This window comes from Dromaius novaehollandiae, chromosome 1 (genome assembly GCF_036370855.1).
Source record: "Dromaius novaehollandiae isolate bDroNov1 chromosome 1, bDroNov1.hap1, whole genome shotgun sequence".
Classification (NCBI taxonomy): Eukaryota; Metazoa; Chordata; class Aves; order Casuariiformes; family Dromaiidae; genus Dromaius; species Dromaius novaehollandiae.
In genome coordinates, this window is record NC_088098.1 from 9,561,260 (window position 1) to 9,579,868 (window position 18,609).

The following is an 18,609-nucleotide window of genomic DNA, read 5'->3' on the forward strand; positions in this document are numbered from 1 at the left end:
ACACTAAAATGAAAAAGCAGGGTTAGCATTTGGAGTATGAACTATTCAAGTATGTGCAGCCTCACTTTCCAGTGTTCTGTGCCTTGGTTTGCATGAAATAACTTTTTAGCAACAGATACACTATTTATTCTTACTGAATATATTATTTTCTATTCTGTTTCTGGTGTCAGGAAGTGTTGTTGTAGAAGACAATCTGTAGCTGTATATTCTTAGGTGTAGTTTAAGGTTAGACTCCATGAAGAAAATGTCCACAACTGTCAAAAGCATAGACTGGGATTTTAAAACTGTCATACATATTTTAGCATACCAAATAGAAAGGTAGAGGAATTGTTAAGTGACTTTTTCTATCTACTATCATATATTAAGATATTTTTGTCCTATTCTGCTATTCATATTGGCATACACAAAACTAGTGTGCGAGGGAAGAAAAGTCTCGGAAGTGCCCATAAATTCGTTCTTCCCTCTGAACGTCATCATACTAAATCTGCAGGTTCCTAAATTAGGATATCTAACATAGGTCAGTGGATGATGAATATATTGTCATAATCCTTTCATTTATTAGGACAGTTTTTGCAAGTTTTGCAAGTTGCCAGTTGAGTAAGCAGAGCGTGATGAACTCAGAGGCTGCCAAAGATGCTGCAGTTGCAGAAATAACTTTTCTCCTATCAAATGTAATTAACATCTATCTCACATGATTTGGCTATTTGTACGAACAGACAAAAATATACATTGAAAATAATAGACATCATCATCTCATGTACAATTTCATTCAAGAAAGAATGACATCTTATTGCTTAGCAAGAAGAATGATCTGAAAGGGGGAAAGGAGCCTCTTTCTATATGAAGAGATGATAGGGAAAGTGAGAGCTTCATATTGCAATATCAAGATTAATAACCTAGAACTGTACTTTTCAATATCACGAGCCATTCCTGCCTTTGATATGCTTCTAAAGTTGTTGTTCTGGTATATAAGACTTTACTATACATTCATTTATCAAAACAAATGTAAACATTTGGTTCAGTTTCAATTTTTTTTTCATTTTGTAGTAAAAATCAGGAATGAATATTTGCCTCTCTGCCTCTACTTTTGTGCAACCAAACAGAATTTCCACCTAAATTGAAATCTGAGTGTTCAGACATTTAGCTCTTCATTTGTCTATAACTGTTTTTTGAGCACAAATCTTATAACTGTAGTAAAAACCCTTTGAAAATTTAAGAATCAGTTAAGGAATCACTTTTAAAAGACAATTTCTCCCCTATATTTAGACCAAGAGATACCATCCTAACCACTTAGCAAATGTTTTACTTGAACAAATTACTTAGCTCCCTGTACCTTTATTTCCCCAACCAAGAGGAGGAATAGTCATGTTAGAACTTCATAAAGTACAATAATTACTGCAGTAGCAACTCCCATCATAGCTAATACAAATATTAGTGAAGTTTCTCATTTGATGCATAGCGTAAAGTGAAAACATCCAGAGTGGCATTAGAGAAGAGGAAACATTTTCAGACATATAAATTACATTCCAGGAGCTTTGCGAACCTTTAACTTAGAGAGGTTACAGAGACATTTCAGGCGATTCTGCTATGAGTTCACTTCTAAAGCGTATCTTGCACTGTCTATTGCCAGAATCAGGATACTGGAGCAGATGCACCCCTCATCTGACCCTCTTTAGCTGTTCATGTAGCCTTTGTAAGAAGAGCAAAGTTTATTTCAGCACTTATGCAACTGCCTCTTTGTAACTGATGGTTCTGACATTTAAAAAAATGGCTTGTTTGTTTGAAAATCTGTAACAAAATTTTCTCAATAACATAAGCAGCACTTTTCAAACTGGTGGGTGGGCATGAAGTTAATCCTGATGAAGTGAGAAGTCCCTGGAAAAATTCATCCAGCCTTTCTCTCTCCTCCCCACAGAAGTTCTCTCCTCTTCAGCAGTCACATAAGTGCAATATTTATTCTGAGCTAGCGAAATGGAGGTGGAGGGTAAATGGAGCTAGAGATGCAGTGTTGCTGCCATATGCTCTGTGCGTGCAGCAGCAGGGAGCTGGCTGGGCAGAACTTGCCTTCTGCTCCTCATCTCCTCTTCGGGTAGCTATCGCAGAGGAGATGTGCCAGGGCGGCTGCACCGCGCTCCCAGGAGGTTGTGCTCCCGCTCCCCAGCGGCCGTAGCTCGGGAGCCGGGCAGGGGGGCTGAGGAGCCAGGCTCCAGGAAGACGTCGCTCCGCTGCTGCTACCCATGTAAGTAAGGATGCAGAGGCTGTGTGTATGAACTAGAACTGCCTGTAGGCGCCTGGAGTTCAGAAGTTTTGCCAGGACTTGGTTAATGGTCTGGGTTGCTGCTGTGCATGGGGAAGGAAGAGGGGCTCCTCTCCAGGGGATGGGTGCAGGATAGGGGAGCGCTGGCTGGACCAGGTTTTGCTGGAGCTGAAGATGTGAGGATTTCTTTTTCTTCTGCAGGGAAGCAGGGAGAAAAGACAGAGAAGAATTTTATACTCAGGGATGGCCAGCGAGTGAGTGTGTATATGTATGTGTATGTAGAAGGAGGTGGCGGGGGGAGGACAAAGTACTGAAGGAGAGCAGAAAGGGAGCTCTCCACATAGGTTTGGCACCAGGAATGTGAGTGTAGATCTTTAAACACTGAAACATTCACTCCTTTGGGTGTATTGCATTCTACTTCAGCTTCTAATGAAAGTAAATTAAAATTCTTTGTATTCAACTAACTTCTGGAGTAGAATCAGCATCACTGTACACAATATTTACTAAGACTTTGTTTACCATATTGTGCATCACCTCTGGTGCTGCTGAGGAAAAGACAGATAATAACCTCTCTGGACACCTCTCCTTTTTTTTTTTTTTTTTTTTTTTGGATAGGTCATTTTTTGAAAATATATCTATAAGCTAATAGTGAGCTATGAATCATGCTGTGTTATGCTGTTACTCCGCTATTCATAATCTTTTCAATTCCACCTGGGCAGCCACAAAATAACAAGTTGCTCTGAGCAAAAGCTTTCAGTGGTTGGTGATCTTTGGCCTGAACTCATGCCATTGAATCCTGTGAATCCGTCGGTTCTGAAAAACCTGGCAGGGCTGAGCCAGGGAGATGACGGTACCTCCAGGAGCTGCCTGAAAGAGCACAGCAGAGATGGGTGGCTTTGTACTGGAAATGTCAGCTAAGATATAAAACTAGTACTGTGAACCAGATAGGGCTTTCACGTTTCTTGTAAGCGAGAGGTACCAGGTTGTCATTTAGCAGGGGCAGCACTGTGTGCGCATGGGCGTGGAGGACATGCCCGATGCGCAGGGCAGCATTAACCACAACACCATCACTAACACCTTCCGAGGTAACAAATCCCACCACCACCACCGGGCTGTCCCCAGGCCATCCCCAAGCTGACAGCGGGCCACACGCTGTGGGCAGTGGCCAGCCGGGGCCCGCGTGTTGCCTCCTCCCAGCACAGCTGCCCACCCAACGCTGTCGCTGCGGCCAGAGCTCACGTCGGGTTGGACCTTGCGGTTAGTTCAGCAGCAGCTCTTGAGGTAGCTTTCTCCAGAAAATTCAACGTGAAACCCACGCGATGCTGCAGTGTTACACATTGTACAGAACTGTTTACCAGATTTGTTTGTTCATGTTTTCTTAGCTCATTTTAGGAAGTTCTTTTATTTTGAAGGGTTTTTCTTTTAACATAGACAAGACAAGTTGAAACTGCTTTCTCTTTTCCTCCAGTGATTTTCTAGATAGGTTACAATGGCAGCGATGTTGCTCAGTGTTCAAAAAAGCTTTCCCTTTTTTTTGGTAGATTGTTTTTGGCAGTGTGTTTCGTTCCAATTATTTTCTGTGTATGAGGCAGCGAATAGGTTTTGGGCTGTACCTGATTGCATCACGGGTTTCCTCCAAAGGAAATGCGGTGGGCTATTATGTAAGAGATTCCGTTATTTCTAGTGTACTTTCTACTTATTTAAAAAACAGTTCTGAATTGTTTTGAGAAATAAGAGTACTAATAAGAATTACACTTGAACCATGCTTTATGTCAAAAGTGCTACTGCATCCAAGGTGCTGAGATGATGGATTTTTATTTTAAACTGTACTGTATTATAACCAGTGTCTTTCAGTAAACTGTTCAGTACTGAATGCAGGACTGTGAAATTTTAAACATTTAATTTGCTACAAGAATAATGAAGTCTGCTCTGCTGGAGCTTAGTATATGTAGTTTCAAGTCAACTGGAAGTATTTTTTTCCAAAAATGTTGGCAAACAAAAAATACAAAGTTTAAATTGACAATAATAATAGAATGTTCTTCAAGTTGTAAAGCAACATATATGTTTGTTGTGTATATGTAGGTGTAATTATATCTGAAACCCTTTAAATAGACCTGAATGAGATTTTTTGAATTTTTTTTTGGTGGGGGGGGAGGAGTCAAAGTGGAAATTCCGCATGATCAGATCATTTTGTAAATACCTTTGTTCAATATGAATATTCCTGCTTAGGATAAAAAAAGCAAAGGCATCTTGAAAAAAACTTTTCATTGAAAGAGTGAAACAAATATTTCAACTCTTGTTTTAAAATCGATCTTTTTTCTTTTACCAAAATGGCTTAAAATGAGCATATTTTTAAGCAAAAAAAGATTTTTTTTCCAACTTCTTGATTTATTTCTGGTTTTACTTTTTTCCCCCAAACTGACACTTCCATTAAAAAGTCAAGATAAACAGTTATTTGCACAGCTAAATCTATAAATGCTACTGGCATATTGACTATGACGAGGTTGATGTCTTAGGCTATTGCCTCTACATGAATTTGAGCAACAAATATATTTAGATTATTTCATAGGTACCTGGAGACACCAGTTCCCTCAACTCTACTTCATTTAATTTATTTGTTGGCTTTTTACTTTCTTAAAAAAATACAAGAATGATCATTCAACAAATCCAAGAGTAACAAGAAGGAATAGTTATTATTTTTTTTACCAAACATATTTTGGTAAAGATGACAAACATATGAAAGGTGACTTTTTGTTAATCATTTATTTCAGTGACAGTCTTAGCTTTATGTTTTGTACTCAGGGAACTTATATCTCATGTAAACGTTACAGAGGTGTTGTGATTACAGTGATGCAAAAGCATCATTGACTTTTTAGAGGTATTAAACATCTTTTCTTGATAGTTCCAAGGCAGCTTCTCCATTGTAATTTACTGACTCATTATATCCCGTATTATGATATCAGTCTGACTGAATTTAGTATCATTATTATTATAACCATCATTAAGAATAATAGAAAGTGTTATAAACTTCATCCTGTCACTTGAAGCTTGTCTGTGTGTAAAACTGAGCCATTGTGCAGCATCACATCCTAAACTACTCAGGTATTTTAAACCAAGACAAATATTTCCTTTTATTTTACCAAAATATTATCTGTTTCTACCATGGCTTTAACTGTTCCTGCTAAATTTTTCAGAAGTGCTAAAGATGATATTCCCTATATGAATATTATTTCTGTTACTTTAGCATCCTGAGGCCTCAGTCATGACCAATGCCCCATTGTGCCGGCACCAGCTGTGCAAGCTGACTCGGGGATGCAGTCAGATCTGCGAAGCCATGGTCCCCCATTGCAGGGGCTACAGCAGTGATGCCAACATCAGTAACCACACAGCATCCCCTCCGTTGGGATGACATCACTGTTTTGAGAGATACACAGTGAATTCAGCCAGAGAACTGGGGGGTTTTTACAGCATCATCCTGTACAATCATTTTCAAGGACATAATCTCAGCCAGAGTTTCACCTGAGTAATTCAATTCTGTGTCACAACACACTTCCAAAAATGTAGTACTTTTTCTAATCATAGCCTGTTAGAGATAATCCATTATAAAACAATAGTATGCATATTATAGGTAGTACAGGTAACTGGATGTTAAAAAAAATGTTCAATAGGTAGTAGTATAAAATTGGTAATGAATGTTAATAATTTCACTAAAGGCTGAATGTTTATGATAAAGTGCTTTTAGATGTGTATGGCTATGTGTAGGTGTGTTGAAGATGTATCTCTTTCTCTCTCTCTGTACATATATATACATATATATGCGTATGTCTGTGTGTGTGTATAAACTAAACATGAATGTATCTATATAAAAATTTAGTTTATTTCAGAAAAATGGCATTTTTTTCTAAGAACTAGACCTTGGTCGGGGGGGGGGGGGGGGTAGAAGAAATATAATACTATTTCATCATATGAAATATTGTTACAGATATTTCACTGAGGAGCTCCATGCTATGGAGCTGGCACTTTTGTGGAGAGGGTCAATCTGGTCCCAGGGTTATGGATTTGCCTTTCCCATGGAAAAGTACATCTGACTGTGGATGGTAACCTCATTTTGCACATGTGTTAGAATTAGTTTTTTCCACTATTACTTCCGTCCTGAACATCTTTTATCTTGGGTTGACAGAAAAAGCCAGGCTTTCCCCAGATTGGTTCTTCCACCAGATAAGTGCTGGAGTGGCACTGACACAGAAATCAGCATCAACACCTCTGGCTTGCTCACTCGCTTGCTCTCACGTAACTGGAATCCAGCTGAGGTGAAGTGCCAGAGCAAGTGCTGGAAAACCAAGGGACCAGGACAAAGGTCCCAGATAAAAATAATGTGTTTTATAGGTAAAGACTATATCAGAACCTCTTTGCACTGTGCAAGCACATCAGATACATGTAGACTGCCTTAGATCTATCATTTTCCAGATTTGTAATTTTCCTTCTCTGGTGTATAATAGATGCCGTATAAGGGACTTGGAACAGTGTGTCTCTGAGTCAAAACTGAAAGGAGAAAATCAGTGCATTAGCCTGTGTTGACAGCCTTCCCATCAGCAGCATGAAAGCAGCCCTCTCTAGTTGACAAGCAGAGCAGTGCGTAATACCTCATGCAGTGTAGCTGTATCTGCTTCAGCAGACGTCAGCGAGACCTTGATTCTTTCTAGCAGCAGCAAATTCTATTCCCAAAACATATATTTAGTATGGGCTACCATGAAGTATTGGGACCTCTGTTTGGGTCTCGTAACAGCAGTTTTTAGTGAGGGGTCGTGTACTGAATGTACTCCTTCAGATTTATTTAAATTTCTTATGCTTTGTAACCTTGCTATTGTATTAAAATCGTGATTCAGATGGAAAAGAGAGAAATCACTTCAAGCTAATATAATTTTTATTCCTTCTTCTTTCACCACTTTACATTTCAGTCAATTTGATGCAACAGTGTTCATTTGCCATTAGATGGGTGAACGCTTTGTATTTTTGTGTTTGAATTAGGCAGCACGTCTGTTTTTTAATTTGGAAGAGTGAGGGATTTGAGGAAACTGCAGAATGCTCACATAACTAATTTCTCTTTTAATGGAGACAATTTTTAATCTTTTATGTCTTGTTGGTATCTGAGCACATCTGGGTCTTACTTAGGTATTCTAATTCTTAGTTATGCCTCCAGAGCATCCTTCCCAAATGAATTCTATTTGTCCAAGTGAAAAAAAGGAATATATTATTAGTCATCTTAAACAGCTTTGCTTTTGCGCACTCCCTGTAACCAGAAGACAACATACAGACAAGTGCATTTGTTCTAGTTCTCTTCATAGTTTGGGGAGGGGGGAAATTCCTCCACTGAAAGAAATTTTGGGAGTGGGTAAGAACCAATTTGAGACAATGTTTAATTATGAATCCAAAATAAAATCCAACTAGATTCCAGTGAAGGAAAAGCACATCAGTTATGTGCAAGCAGTTCTTCCCATTGAGTGCAGAAAATTTGCAATTGGACCTCAACCTCATATTTGACATTACTGATTTTAATGATGATGATTTTCGCATTTCTTGAATGCTAGGACACAGTCATTAATAAATTTGGGGAGCATACAAGGAGTATGGCAAGTATGGTATGCCTTTCAATCTCCTTGGCAATTGTGTGGGGCAGTAGCCACTGATGCCAGAAGGATATATTCTGCACTTTCTCTGCACCATGATGTTTCTCCCTCTATTGCTGCTAGTCTTTGCCTTTTTTTCATTTCCATGTTACTTAAATCCACAATCATTTCCACAGCAACATTGTACTAGAGAAACATTTATGTTTGCTGTATACATTCAGTATTGCCTCATAATCCAAAACATACTCTCCAGCTTTTAGTCTTGACAGACCATGGGATCTGCTTCTAAATCATTGCTCTTTTTAAAGCCTGCTGTATTTTGAACATTTGGATAAATGTGAAAATCTGCATAGCTCTGTTTTCCAAAGGTATCTTTAGATGAGCTCTACTAGGAGTGCTTAAAGGTATTCAGCATTTAGCCTGTAGGTCATTGTAATAAATCCTGGAGGTTTGTAAAGTCTGAGAAAGAAAATGGATATGGCTACCACAAATACCAAATTTAGTGTCTTCTCCATTTATGATCTTTATCATAAAGCATCACATCAGCAAGTTGAGAAATATTTGATATTAGTTATCCCAAGCACCTTGAATCATTCATAGATGTACCATTAGTCACTGCACTATGGTGATGTTAACAGCATGATATCATTTTTTCAATGCATAAACCTTCACTGCCACAAGCTTATCAGAATATGCCTTGCCATGATAGTGCTGGCCGTGCTTTTACCATATTTCTCTCACGTGGGTAATAATATACATATTTTTGGAATGCTGGTGAAAAGAATGGATAGTTTCATTCTCAATGGAAATAAAACAATAGAACTTTTTAGAATTTGTTTCTTCCTATTTTTTAAATGTAATTCTATTTATTTGTTAAGTCGGGAGATCTAGCCTTGACAATGTTTCAGTAATATTTCAGACTTTTTCAATTCATCCTTCTGTAGGTAAAATTTGTCAAGGCTAAATAATTTTGGGCTCCCCATTCCTTGCTGAGGAAAGCTAAAGGACTCCCAGTTTGGAAGTGCTGTGATTTGTTCTTCTAAATATTAACCAGAAACATCATATAGTATAATATATTACTAGTATAAAATTAGAAGAATAATATTATAGTTATGATACTTTGTAGTTATAATTTTTAACATGTTGTTTATAGTTATTCTAAAAGCTGACTATATTTCACAGATTGTTTCTTGTTCCTTGAACAGGTACACATTCTCTCTGCTATGTAAATATACATTGTAAACCCTATGAAATCAAAACTTTCTAAGTTAAATAAACCCAGAATTCATTGACCCACTTGTGCTTAACTTTGCTGGTAGGACGCTATTATTTATATTGATGCCTCCCTTGTTAATGTCAGCAGATTTGATTTGAGTGATTCATAGAGACAATTTTAGGTTTCTTTTTATGAACTTGTAATTTCTTGATTATACTAAATGCAGAAAGAATTAAAATAGACAAGGAGACCTGCTTTCATTTTTGTACGTGGGGTTGTTTGGATTTTTAGTTTAACCTTAGGTGGATTTCTTGGGATTGTAATGCTTGTTTCAGAGTTAATGACTATGTCATTTGACTGTATTTCTAAAAATCACTCATATATACAGTTGACATCTTATTGCAGTTTTTCTCTGCAAATTGCTTTCTGGCGGGGCATGTATGTGAGTGATGTGTGCACACAAGCCTGAATAATTAACAATTTCATACTTCAACTGTCGTAAGAAGCAAAAAGAACAAAAGCAGTTTTAATAAGAGCTACCATCCATTTTTAAAACATTAATTTTTGGAGCAAGATTCACCAATATATTGTAGAGTTTTTATGCCTGCCTCAAGCAGGATTGGGTTCTTGGATGTGCTGGGCAGATAGGTTGGTTTACAGATGTTCTTTTAAAAATAGGGAAGAACAGAGCAACCCATGCACTGAAGTTCCCTTTCTGCTTTCCTCGGCTTTCTGCTGCTGCCGTTTGCATCCCCAATTCCTCCTGCTCCTTCCATTCCCATATCCCACAGTACACACGCTCTTCCACTTATCTCCCCATGCTCTGCTTCACACGCACACAGCTTCGTTGTACCCTCCCTCATGCACTTCTTCATGCAATGAGTAGTTCCTGGAAAGAAGTTAATGCAAGCGCTGTCCTATTTCCCACCATTTTTCACAGGCTAGGCTTACCTGGTAAGGGTAAGTGGTGCATGAAATATGCTTGAGATAAATTTTCCATGCATCACTTTCTGTCAGTATGGCTGTCTTCCATTGGATGGGACAATTGCTTTTAATTTCTAATGGAAATGAAAACAATATACTCTGAGGAGAGCTGGTAGCCCCTACTCTGTCATGAGGGGGATAGAAATGCTGTGTAGGAGCAGGTGAGGAGAAGTGGTAGCCAACTTACTGGAAAGCAATCTGGACACTGGATCCTTTTGCAGGAAAATTAGATATAATGACTGTTTCGAGAAGGGCTTTTTAACTAATGTGGGATCATTCTCCCTGAGAACATTAGGAGATGGCAAGCACTCTGAGGGGCTGCTTCTTCAGCCTGCACAAATTCACAAGTCTGATACAGGATCACAGTAGTTTTTAATAAGCTGTTCTAATTTACTTTACTCATTATCTAATTAACAAATTAAGAAATTCAAACATCCAGAAAATTAATTCTTTACTGAAGGGGAAGATATGGTCTGTTGTTATACATAACAGAGGATTAATCCCCCCTTTATATGTAAAATCTGAGATTTCACTACAGAGCTGTAACTGGTATATCCATAATGCAGCTTAGTGTGTTGCAAGGGTTAGGATCGAAGCATTAGGCTGAACACCTATATTGCACTGGAAAATGATAAAATATTTGCCCTGAAGTGGTGTTATTATTGTTTAAATATTTACTGTAGCAGAAAAGAACAGTCACAAACAAATTATGACTCTACAGGGCTATATTCTGTAAAAAAATACTGAAAGTTTTAGTCTTTGTCTCAGAAAGCTTACAAACTAGAACAGAAAATAGAGAAGGTGAATGAGACAAATAGGGAGGCAGAATAGCTACTGGGAGCTTGGATAATCCTCGTAAAAGGAGGATGTGGTTCTTGGCATGCCACAGTAATGGTGAGAAGTGACCTTTGCCTAACCACTGTCTTTTAAAGTAGGTGAGTTTTAAAGAAAGGATTTGATGGGGCTTTTCTTAATGATTTTGCCTCCCCTATCCCACCATCAAAATATAATGCAAACTGAATTTTGTTGTTTAGAATCAGTGTAGTATTTCAGGAAAGAGTTTGAAAAGAAAAGATAAATTATTCAGTGGAGAAGGCGTTAAATTGCTTTGCAAAGAATAAAAATATACTGCCCTAGAAAATGAGTGCTTGGCAGTGAAATAGGCTCTTGAGATATTAAGATAATGTTTACTTGGAGGGAAGGTCAGTTTGATAATGGATTACCCTCTATTAACCTGGAAAAATACGGTAAAACCTGAGAGAACCATAAGGAGCTCTACTCTCTCTTTGCAACACAGCTTTAAAGCAAGCCCTATGTTTGTACATGCATAAAAAACTATTGAGTAACTGTCCCTGTATAGGAATGATGTTAGAAGTATTGGTAAGATTTCCGTTTATGATTTTACTATCTCATGAGGGGAGAAGAAAGAGGCAATACATGAGACAAGCATGATAAAAAGGTTGAGCAGCCTGTGTAAAACTCCTGAGTAGGAACTAATCTGTGTTCCAGCCATGCATTTGCTTAAGATATTTCTTAATGAAGTGGTAATCAAAGATGACCCCATGTTAAATACACTGAGGTATTTGTACGTGCTGGATTATTTGTAAAATTCCACATATTTAGCTGGGAATTATTTCACTGGTTTGATACATTTAAATTGTGCTTGCTACAAATATGATACTTCCTGTATTTAATTTTGTATAAAAGCATTAACCTGTAATACTCCAGACATCTTTGGAAATACATGGCTTACAGCTGATGGGTTTCGGGGTGCTGACCTTGTAAATCTAGTTGAGTGCTTTAAACATGCAGCAGGATTTGAGGGTTTGTGTATATGTACATATAAGTACACACAGATAGCTATTCTGAATTTCTGGTTTAACAAAGCAGTAGATGCTCTAATAACTAGGATGAGTCAATGAGTGAGCATGCAGTTCATTTCAGTTGCCAGAATTAAGGATGTAAGATGTTTAGCCAGAGTCAGATTCTTCAGCCTAAAGTTTGTGAGAGACTTGATAATGGTAATAGCAGTGCCAGGGGCAGCAGTAATTGCAAGCATTCCTCATGGGAAGTACTTGGACACGTTATATTATAATACAGTGAACTTGTTAAAGAATATAGAATGACATTTTCAGATTTAGTGCCTAGAATTTGGCTCTGAATCCATGACTGTGCTCTGAAGTGAGCACCCCGGTTTCAGAAGTGCCGCATGCTGGCAGCTCCCATTGACTTCAAGCTGCAGAGCCTGGACCTGGGCAACAAAAACACAAAACCTGTGCAAGCCAAGCCTTTTGATCCTATAACTAAGCTAGTGACCTGACTGATAGCAAAATCAGGAAGGGGTGTGTGCTGACCTCAAAGAAGCAGCTGCTGAAGTTAGGCACGGGGATGAGCACTGTTTGTGAGCCGAGCAGCAAACAACTTTGAAAATTATGGCCTTAGTTATCAGCATTATAAATCTGTCCCAGTTCTGGCAGTATGATCTGCTTCAGTTACAGGGAGTGTTCTCAGAAGCAGTAATATCTCTAAAATCAAAATGAAATTTCAAGTTCTACCTCTAGAGATTACAAATGTAGACTAATCCTACTCATCTGTCTTTTTACAGTTTTTAAGTTTCTAAGGGTTTTTACTTTTGTTAAAAACTAATTTAGTATGTGACTAGTTCTTTGTTGTCCTCATGGTGTTAGCAGTATTTAAACAAAGAAGAAGAGCTCTATTAACCATTTCAGGTCACCAGAAAAAAAGTGACTGCCCAATACTAAAAATGCCCAGGTAAATAGATAATTCAGCACGCCGAGAAAGCCGTTTGTCACTGTGCTGCAGCCCCCTCTGCAAATGCTCGGTCTAGTTCCTCGCTTCGTGCACCTCCCTTTTTCCACCCCAGCAGTTTATGTCGAGAATTAGCAGTTGCAATGGCGTGCCGTCAGCAATGCTGCTGCAAAAGGCTTTCCGTTGGGGACACGTGGAAAATTGCCAGGCTTCCCGAGCAGGGACAGGGGCTGCTTTGTATTTACCTCGTGCTCTGCCATGCCGCTCTGCCTTTAGGCTGCGGGGAGGCTGGTTAGGCTGCTTTCCCCCTCCTGGGAGCCATTACCTAGATAAATGTGATGCTCTGCGTTCAGAAATAAAATGTTGTGTGTACAAAAGCAAATGTGTTGTAAATTTTGACCTCCTTTTTCTAAAGAAAAAGACAGTTTCATGTCTACCTGAGCCTCAGCACACAGTGACACATTTCAAAGTGATCCCAAAAAGCTGTGCAAGCATGGCACACATTTTTTATCCTGCTCTTCAGAGCCGTTGATGTTTTGTCGCACAGTTCACTCACACCAGATTTTTCGGGATGAGAAAGTAGTTCCTGCAAACAAAACCTAGTCGGAATAGGCCTATATAATTCGTAATAGCAGGCTGCCTTGAGAATTGGACCTTTTTCTTTCTCTGTGGTCTTACCTCCAAATTACTTATTATCTTTTAAGTAATTATGTTTCATAAATTGGCAGTTTTAGCAGTTTTGTGCTTTCAGATGCCTGAAGAAGTGAAAAACTGTCTAGCTAGGAAGCAAATCTGCATGCTTTTTGGCATTTTATGAGCAGCATTCATTTAAGCATTCTTTTGCCATTGCTTTACTTACATTTTTAATCTGCAGTGTTTCATGTTTGTCATAATCATGGTCTTTAGATTTTCAGGGAATGTATTTTACTCCTCTCCAGAAAAGTTAAATGCCTCTATTTAAATAGCTTTTACCACTATATGCAAAATACAAACAAAATGTAAATAGTCTCTTCTACTAATCCACATCTGCCTGGCTGTAATTACATGATACGTGCTGGTTAAGCGCAAAAATTTTGAATAGACAGCTTTTTAATTAGGCATGTGCATTAGGTCAGAGTAGAATTAAAATGGGTTCTAAAAAATTGATTGTATAAAAATGGCACCTGCTTGCTCAGCAGATCTGATTCTTGTGTAAAGTTACAGTCGTGTGTCCGTGCTGAATTCTTCTGCTGGCCCTGTGCAGAGAGCAAAGGTCCGGGCTCGTGTGTAAAGAGTTATTCTGCCTCATATATCAGGCGTTCCAGTGACGGGGACAAATTTTAGCCTCAGTTAACAACTTGTGCAATTTGTGTCTTTTGCAGAATTACTGACTTAAAAGAGTGCCGAGCAGCTAATTTACGCCTGTTGCTCACGTTTAATTAAGAGGAAAAGTTGGGCCTGTCTAATCTAAGTTTGAGTGCCTGAATGCCAAAAAATACATTTTGATTTCACTTTTGTCAGTTTTACTAACTACCTAAGCATTTTTACATTACTGTGTGGGTTTGGGGCTTTTCCCCCCAAGTCCCAGTTCCCGGTCATGTGACTGAACGGAGGATCTGCAGATAAAAGTTACTGTCAGCTTCACAGAGTTTTTCAGCAAATGGGCAAGACTTTCTATATACAGATATACTTTAATGGGTTATTCAGAGTTCTCACATATCAGCAAGCAGACTTGAAAGTCTTTCTGAGTACAGAGGCAGCTAGGCATTATGTCTCCCAGCAGCTCTTTTTAGATCACTTTGGCTGCCACATACTATCAATCAGACAAAATTATTTTAAAGCTAATAACAAAATGATCAGTTTTAAAGGTAAAGCTCTCTTCCAGTCAGTAACTGTGGCTTTTATGTGCTGAACTGAATTCCTCTCCAGGTTACACTCCTTGGTACATTTTAGCGGCTAATTTAATGTTCTTTTAAAAGAAATGTTACACTTTCCTTGGCAGGCATTTTAAGTATTTCAGTATTAACATGCAGTAGCTCTCTTACACTACAATATTCTTTAAGAGGTGATAATAATTCAGTCATTTTTATTTTAAAAACAAGGGCAATTATGTTACTAGTATTAACAAACAGTAAGTAATTACATGGTTCAGTTTACATTAAAAACCCAGAAGACCTTTAAAAATGTGTTGAAAATGTTGATCCCAGAAATGCTGAAGAATTTTGTGCAGTCCTGTGACTGGTGATGTGTGGTAGCCATTTGAAGAGGGAGTTCTTACCCAAGACCTTTTAATGCTCAGTTTTGGTTGTTCAGTGTTTTGAGGCAAGGGGCTACTTGGCCTATGCATTTTTTGACTGAGATCTTTGCACACTAACTAATTGCTTTTCATTGAGGACCTATATGAGGTTATCTAGCTTATCTGGTTTTCTGATTTATGAAAAATGTATACTTTTAAGCTTTAGATCTCTGCTAACCATATACAAATGCATAAAGTGAAGGGATGAAAACAGGCAATAGTTTCCTTGCCCTACACAATAAATGCATTAATTGTTTTGTACCCTGAGCATAAGTATTGCAAGAGAGGAAGAACAGGCAAGAGTGGTCTGCTCCCGCCATGAGTCCGCACTGGGCAGCACTTAGGGAAATAAAGACTGCATGGATTAAAATGCTCCAAGGGTGCTACTGAGGCACAGGCTACTGAAAGCAGAAGCTGTGCATTGAAGACGTCTCATTTCAACACTATCAGTCCTGTTACGAGCAATGCTGAAACCAGGGATGAGAATGCAGGCAAGATCTTTCTATACCAGTGTATGAGCAAGAAACAATGAATAGCAGCCATTGCCACTGTTATTTACTGCAGTCTTTCTTTCTTTTAGAGCCTGACTTTTGAAAACTAAGTTGTCTTTATAGCATCAGCCACTTAAAACAGAAGTACTGGAGTTCTCTCAGTGCTACTTATGAAATGCACTTAATGCTTTTGCTTGTATTTTGAGATCTGTTTATGACACATATTTGAGACACAGTATTTGCAGCACGTAATGTTGCTGTGAATAACATTCACAAACATTTAAACAAACTCTGTTGGCCTTTTTCTCCCCGTATCTTTGTATGAATCACAGCTTGTGCACATGCAATTAACTCTGTCAGGCTGTTTGTTAGCCTGATCACGTGAGAACTGACCATTTCCTTTGCACGTAGGAATGTGTCCTTGCCTTTTCTTTGGTTTGCTTGATTAGATCTTTTGATTGAAGTAATTGAAAGACATAATTTCGTAAATACACTTGAAGCAATTCCACTCAAACCACCTCCTCTTCCCTAAATCATTGTCATTTTATTATTGAATTTTGAAATATTACTAAAAGACATTATGGTATGATAAGTCGATTATTGAACTGTGTACCTTGTGGACATCTTACAGTGTAGTTTGTATAACTGATCTTTTTGCCTAATTAATGGTGGAGTATTAGGAAGATCTTCACTTACAAAATACTTTAACTTGTGGAGTGTTCTAACCAAACTTCTTTCTCCTTTGTTATAAAGAGGCAAATTGTATTATTAAAGTGGAAACTGACTGTAGGTCATCAAGTAGTTCTGAATATTGTTTGTAGTGATTATTCATTTTTATTTTAATATGCATTATAGCATTGCCATAAAAATATATAAGATCATAAATATATAGATCCATTCTAATAACAGAAAGGAACTTATTTCTGAACTTGTAATTAACAGTAGCTGGTTGCTGCAGTACGGAGACCCATAAATAGCATGTTGACTGTACTTTTTCCTCGTACATGCTGTGACTGATAACACTGTACAATGCACGAGACAAGATTTTGAGGTAAAGGTGATATCTTTATTTGTCCAACTGGTTTAGCTGGAAATGTTAAAGAGGCTTTCAGACATATGTCTAAATTTCTCCAACTTTGCCAGTAGGGCTAATAAAAGCTATTATCTCTACCTATAAAATTTGTCCTGCCATTGCACTTAAACCATCATGGCTACAGGAAAATACCACTAAACACCTCTGTAATATACAAGATACAGTTTAGTTCATGCCTAGAATAGGAAATGACTGTAGTAGTCCTTGATGTCTGATGGCAAAAAATAACATATCACAGAAAACTGACAATATTGTGTTCAATGCAAGAAGTACTTTCTCATGCACGTGCATGCACACGCTTACATCCCTAATCACTGATTCTTAAGTTCACGGGACTTATCATTTCCTTTCTTTTTTTTCTTTTATTCTTCACCAAACAATGACATTTCTTGATAACAAACCCTCCAAATAATCTTCCATTGTATAGTTAAAAAAGATCACGTCTGGACTACACTGAAAGGAGTAGGAAAAATAGGCAAGAAATGTTAAGAAAAGGTATATTTCTGTATCCAGCTTAATTTTAGTTTCTGCAAGCTTCCACAGAAAACAAACACTACTGTCTTCCTGTATTATATTTGTAGGCAGGCAAACTTTCATTTTTTGTCTCACTGTGTGAGTCTGAATATTGGTCTAATTTATTTTGGTTTTTAGTACAGTAATGATCCCTTTGCTTAAACTCATTAAAAATATTGCATTCCATACTGTGCCTACAGTAATTTTGAAGTCATCTCATATTGTCACTATTTTTTCTTCTCTTTCTAGGTGATGTCATTGTCTATATTAATGAAGTTTGTGTCCTTGGACATACTCACGCAGATGTAGTCAAACTCTTCCAGTCTGTTCCTATTGGTCAGAGTGTCAACTTGGTGCTATGTCGTGGATACCCTTTGCCCTTTGATCCTGAAGATCCTGCCAACAGCATGGTGCCACCCCTTGCAGTAATGGAGAGGCCTCCGGTAGTGGTAAATGGAAGACATAACTATGAAACTTATTTGGAATACATTTCTAGGACTTCTCAGTCTGTTCCAGACGTAACAGATCGACCACCACACTCCTTGCACTCCATTCCAGCAGATAGTCAGCTTGATAGCACATTCCCACCACCTGCCCATGATGATAATGTATCAATGGCTTCTTCTGGGGCCACACAAGCTGAACTCATGACCTTAACCATTGTGAAAGGGGCCCAGGGCTTTGGCTTCACTATAGCAGACAGTCCTACAGGACAGAGGGTGAAGCAAATTCTAGACATTCAGGGATGTCCTGGTTTGTGTGAAGGTGACCTCATTGTTGAGATCAACCAGCAGAATGTACAGAACCTGAGCCATGCAGAAGTAGTGGATATACTTAAAGAATGTCCTGTTGGAAGTGAAACTTCTTTGATTATCCATAGAGGAGGTAAGTTTGGAAAGTCTGTACAATTACGAAAATGTGTGTAAAAGGTTCTAAACCATAAGTCCTACATATGCTCACTAAAGCCTTGTGTACTAGATTGGAAATTAATTTTGTGTTTTGGGAGGTGACACTATTGATTCTGAAAAAGTGTGTCTGCAGTTAAGTATCCTAGGCAAAATGTAACAGTTTATTATATATTCTTTTTTGTATTTTGAGTGTCAACAGTCCCAATTCTGTATAAGTGTAAAACCAATCAGAGTATTTCAGGGCCTTTTAGCTCTTAATAGTTTGTATGGTATTTGCAGCAAATTCGTATAGTCCCAACGCAGTGTTGCAAGGTTAAAATATAACTGAATATATTGAATAATTAAGGTAGATCAAAATCAGAACAGTCTCTCAGCTCTTTACAAGATTACTGGTTTTGATAAGCCATTTTGCCTCCCCCTTTTCTTTCATTTTAAAAGTGTGGTGCAATAAGCTTTTTTGTTTCTTTCTTGAGAGC

The 18,609-nt window shown here is 38.1% G+C and overlaps 1 protein-coding gene across 9 annotated transcripts in view; it reads left to right on the forward strand.

Annotated features, from left to right (window-relative positions):
* The window catches only part of MAGI2 (membrane associated guanylate kinase, WW and PDZ domain containing 2), a 743,930-nt gene that overhangs the window by 602,168 nt on the left and 123,153 nt on the right, over positions 1–18,609 (forward strand). For all 9 annotated transcript variants that reach the window (XM_064505113.1, XM_064505115.1, XM_064505117.1 and 6 more), the window contains one exon: positions 17,475–18,110. In XM_064505113.1, coding sequence (XP_064361183.1) covers positions 17,475–18,110 — 636 coding nt within the window. The remainder of the gene's footprint in view (positions 1–17,474; positions 18,111–18,609) is intronic.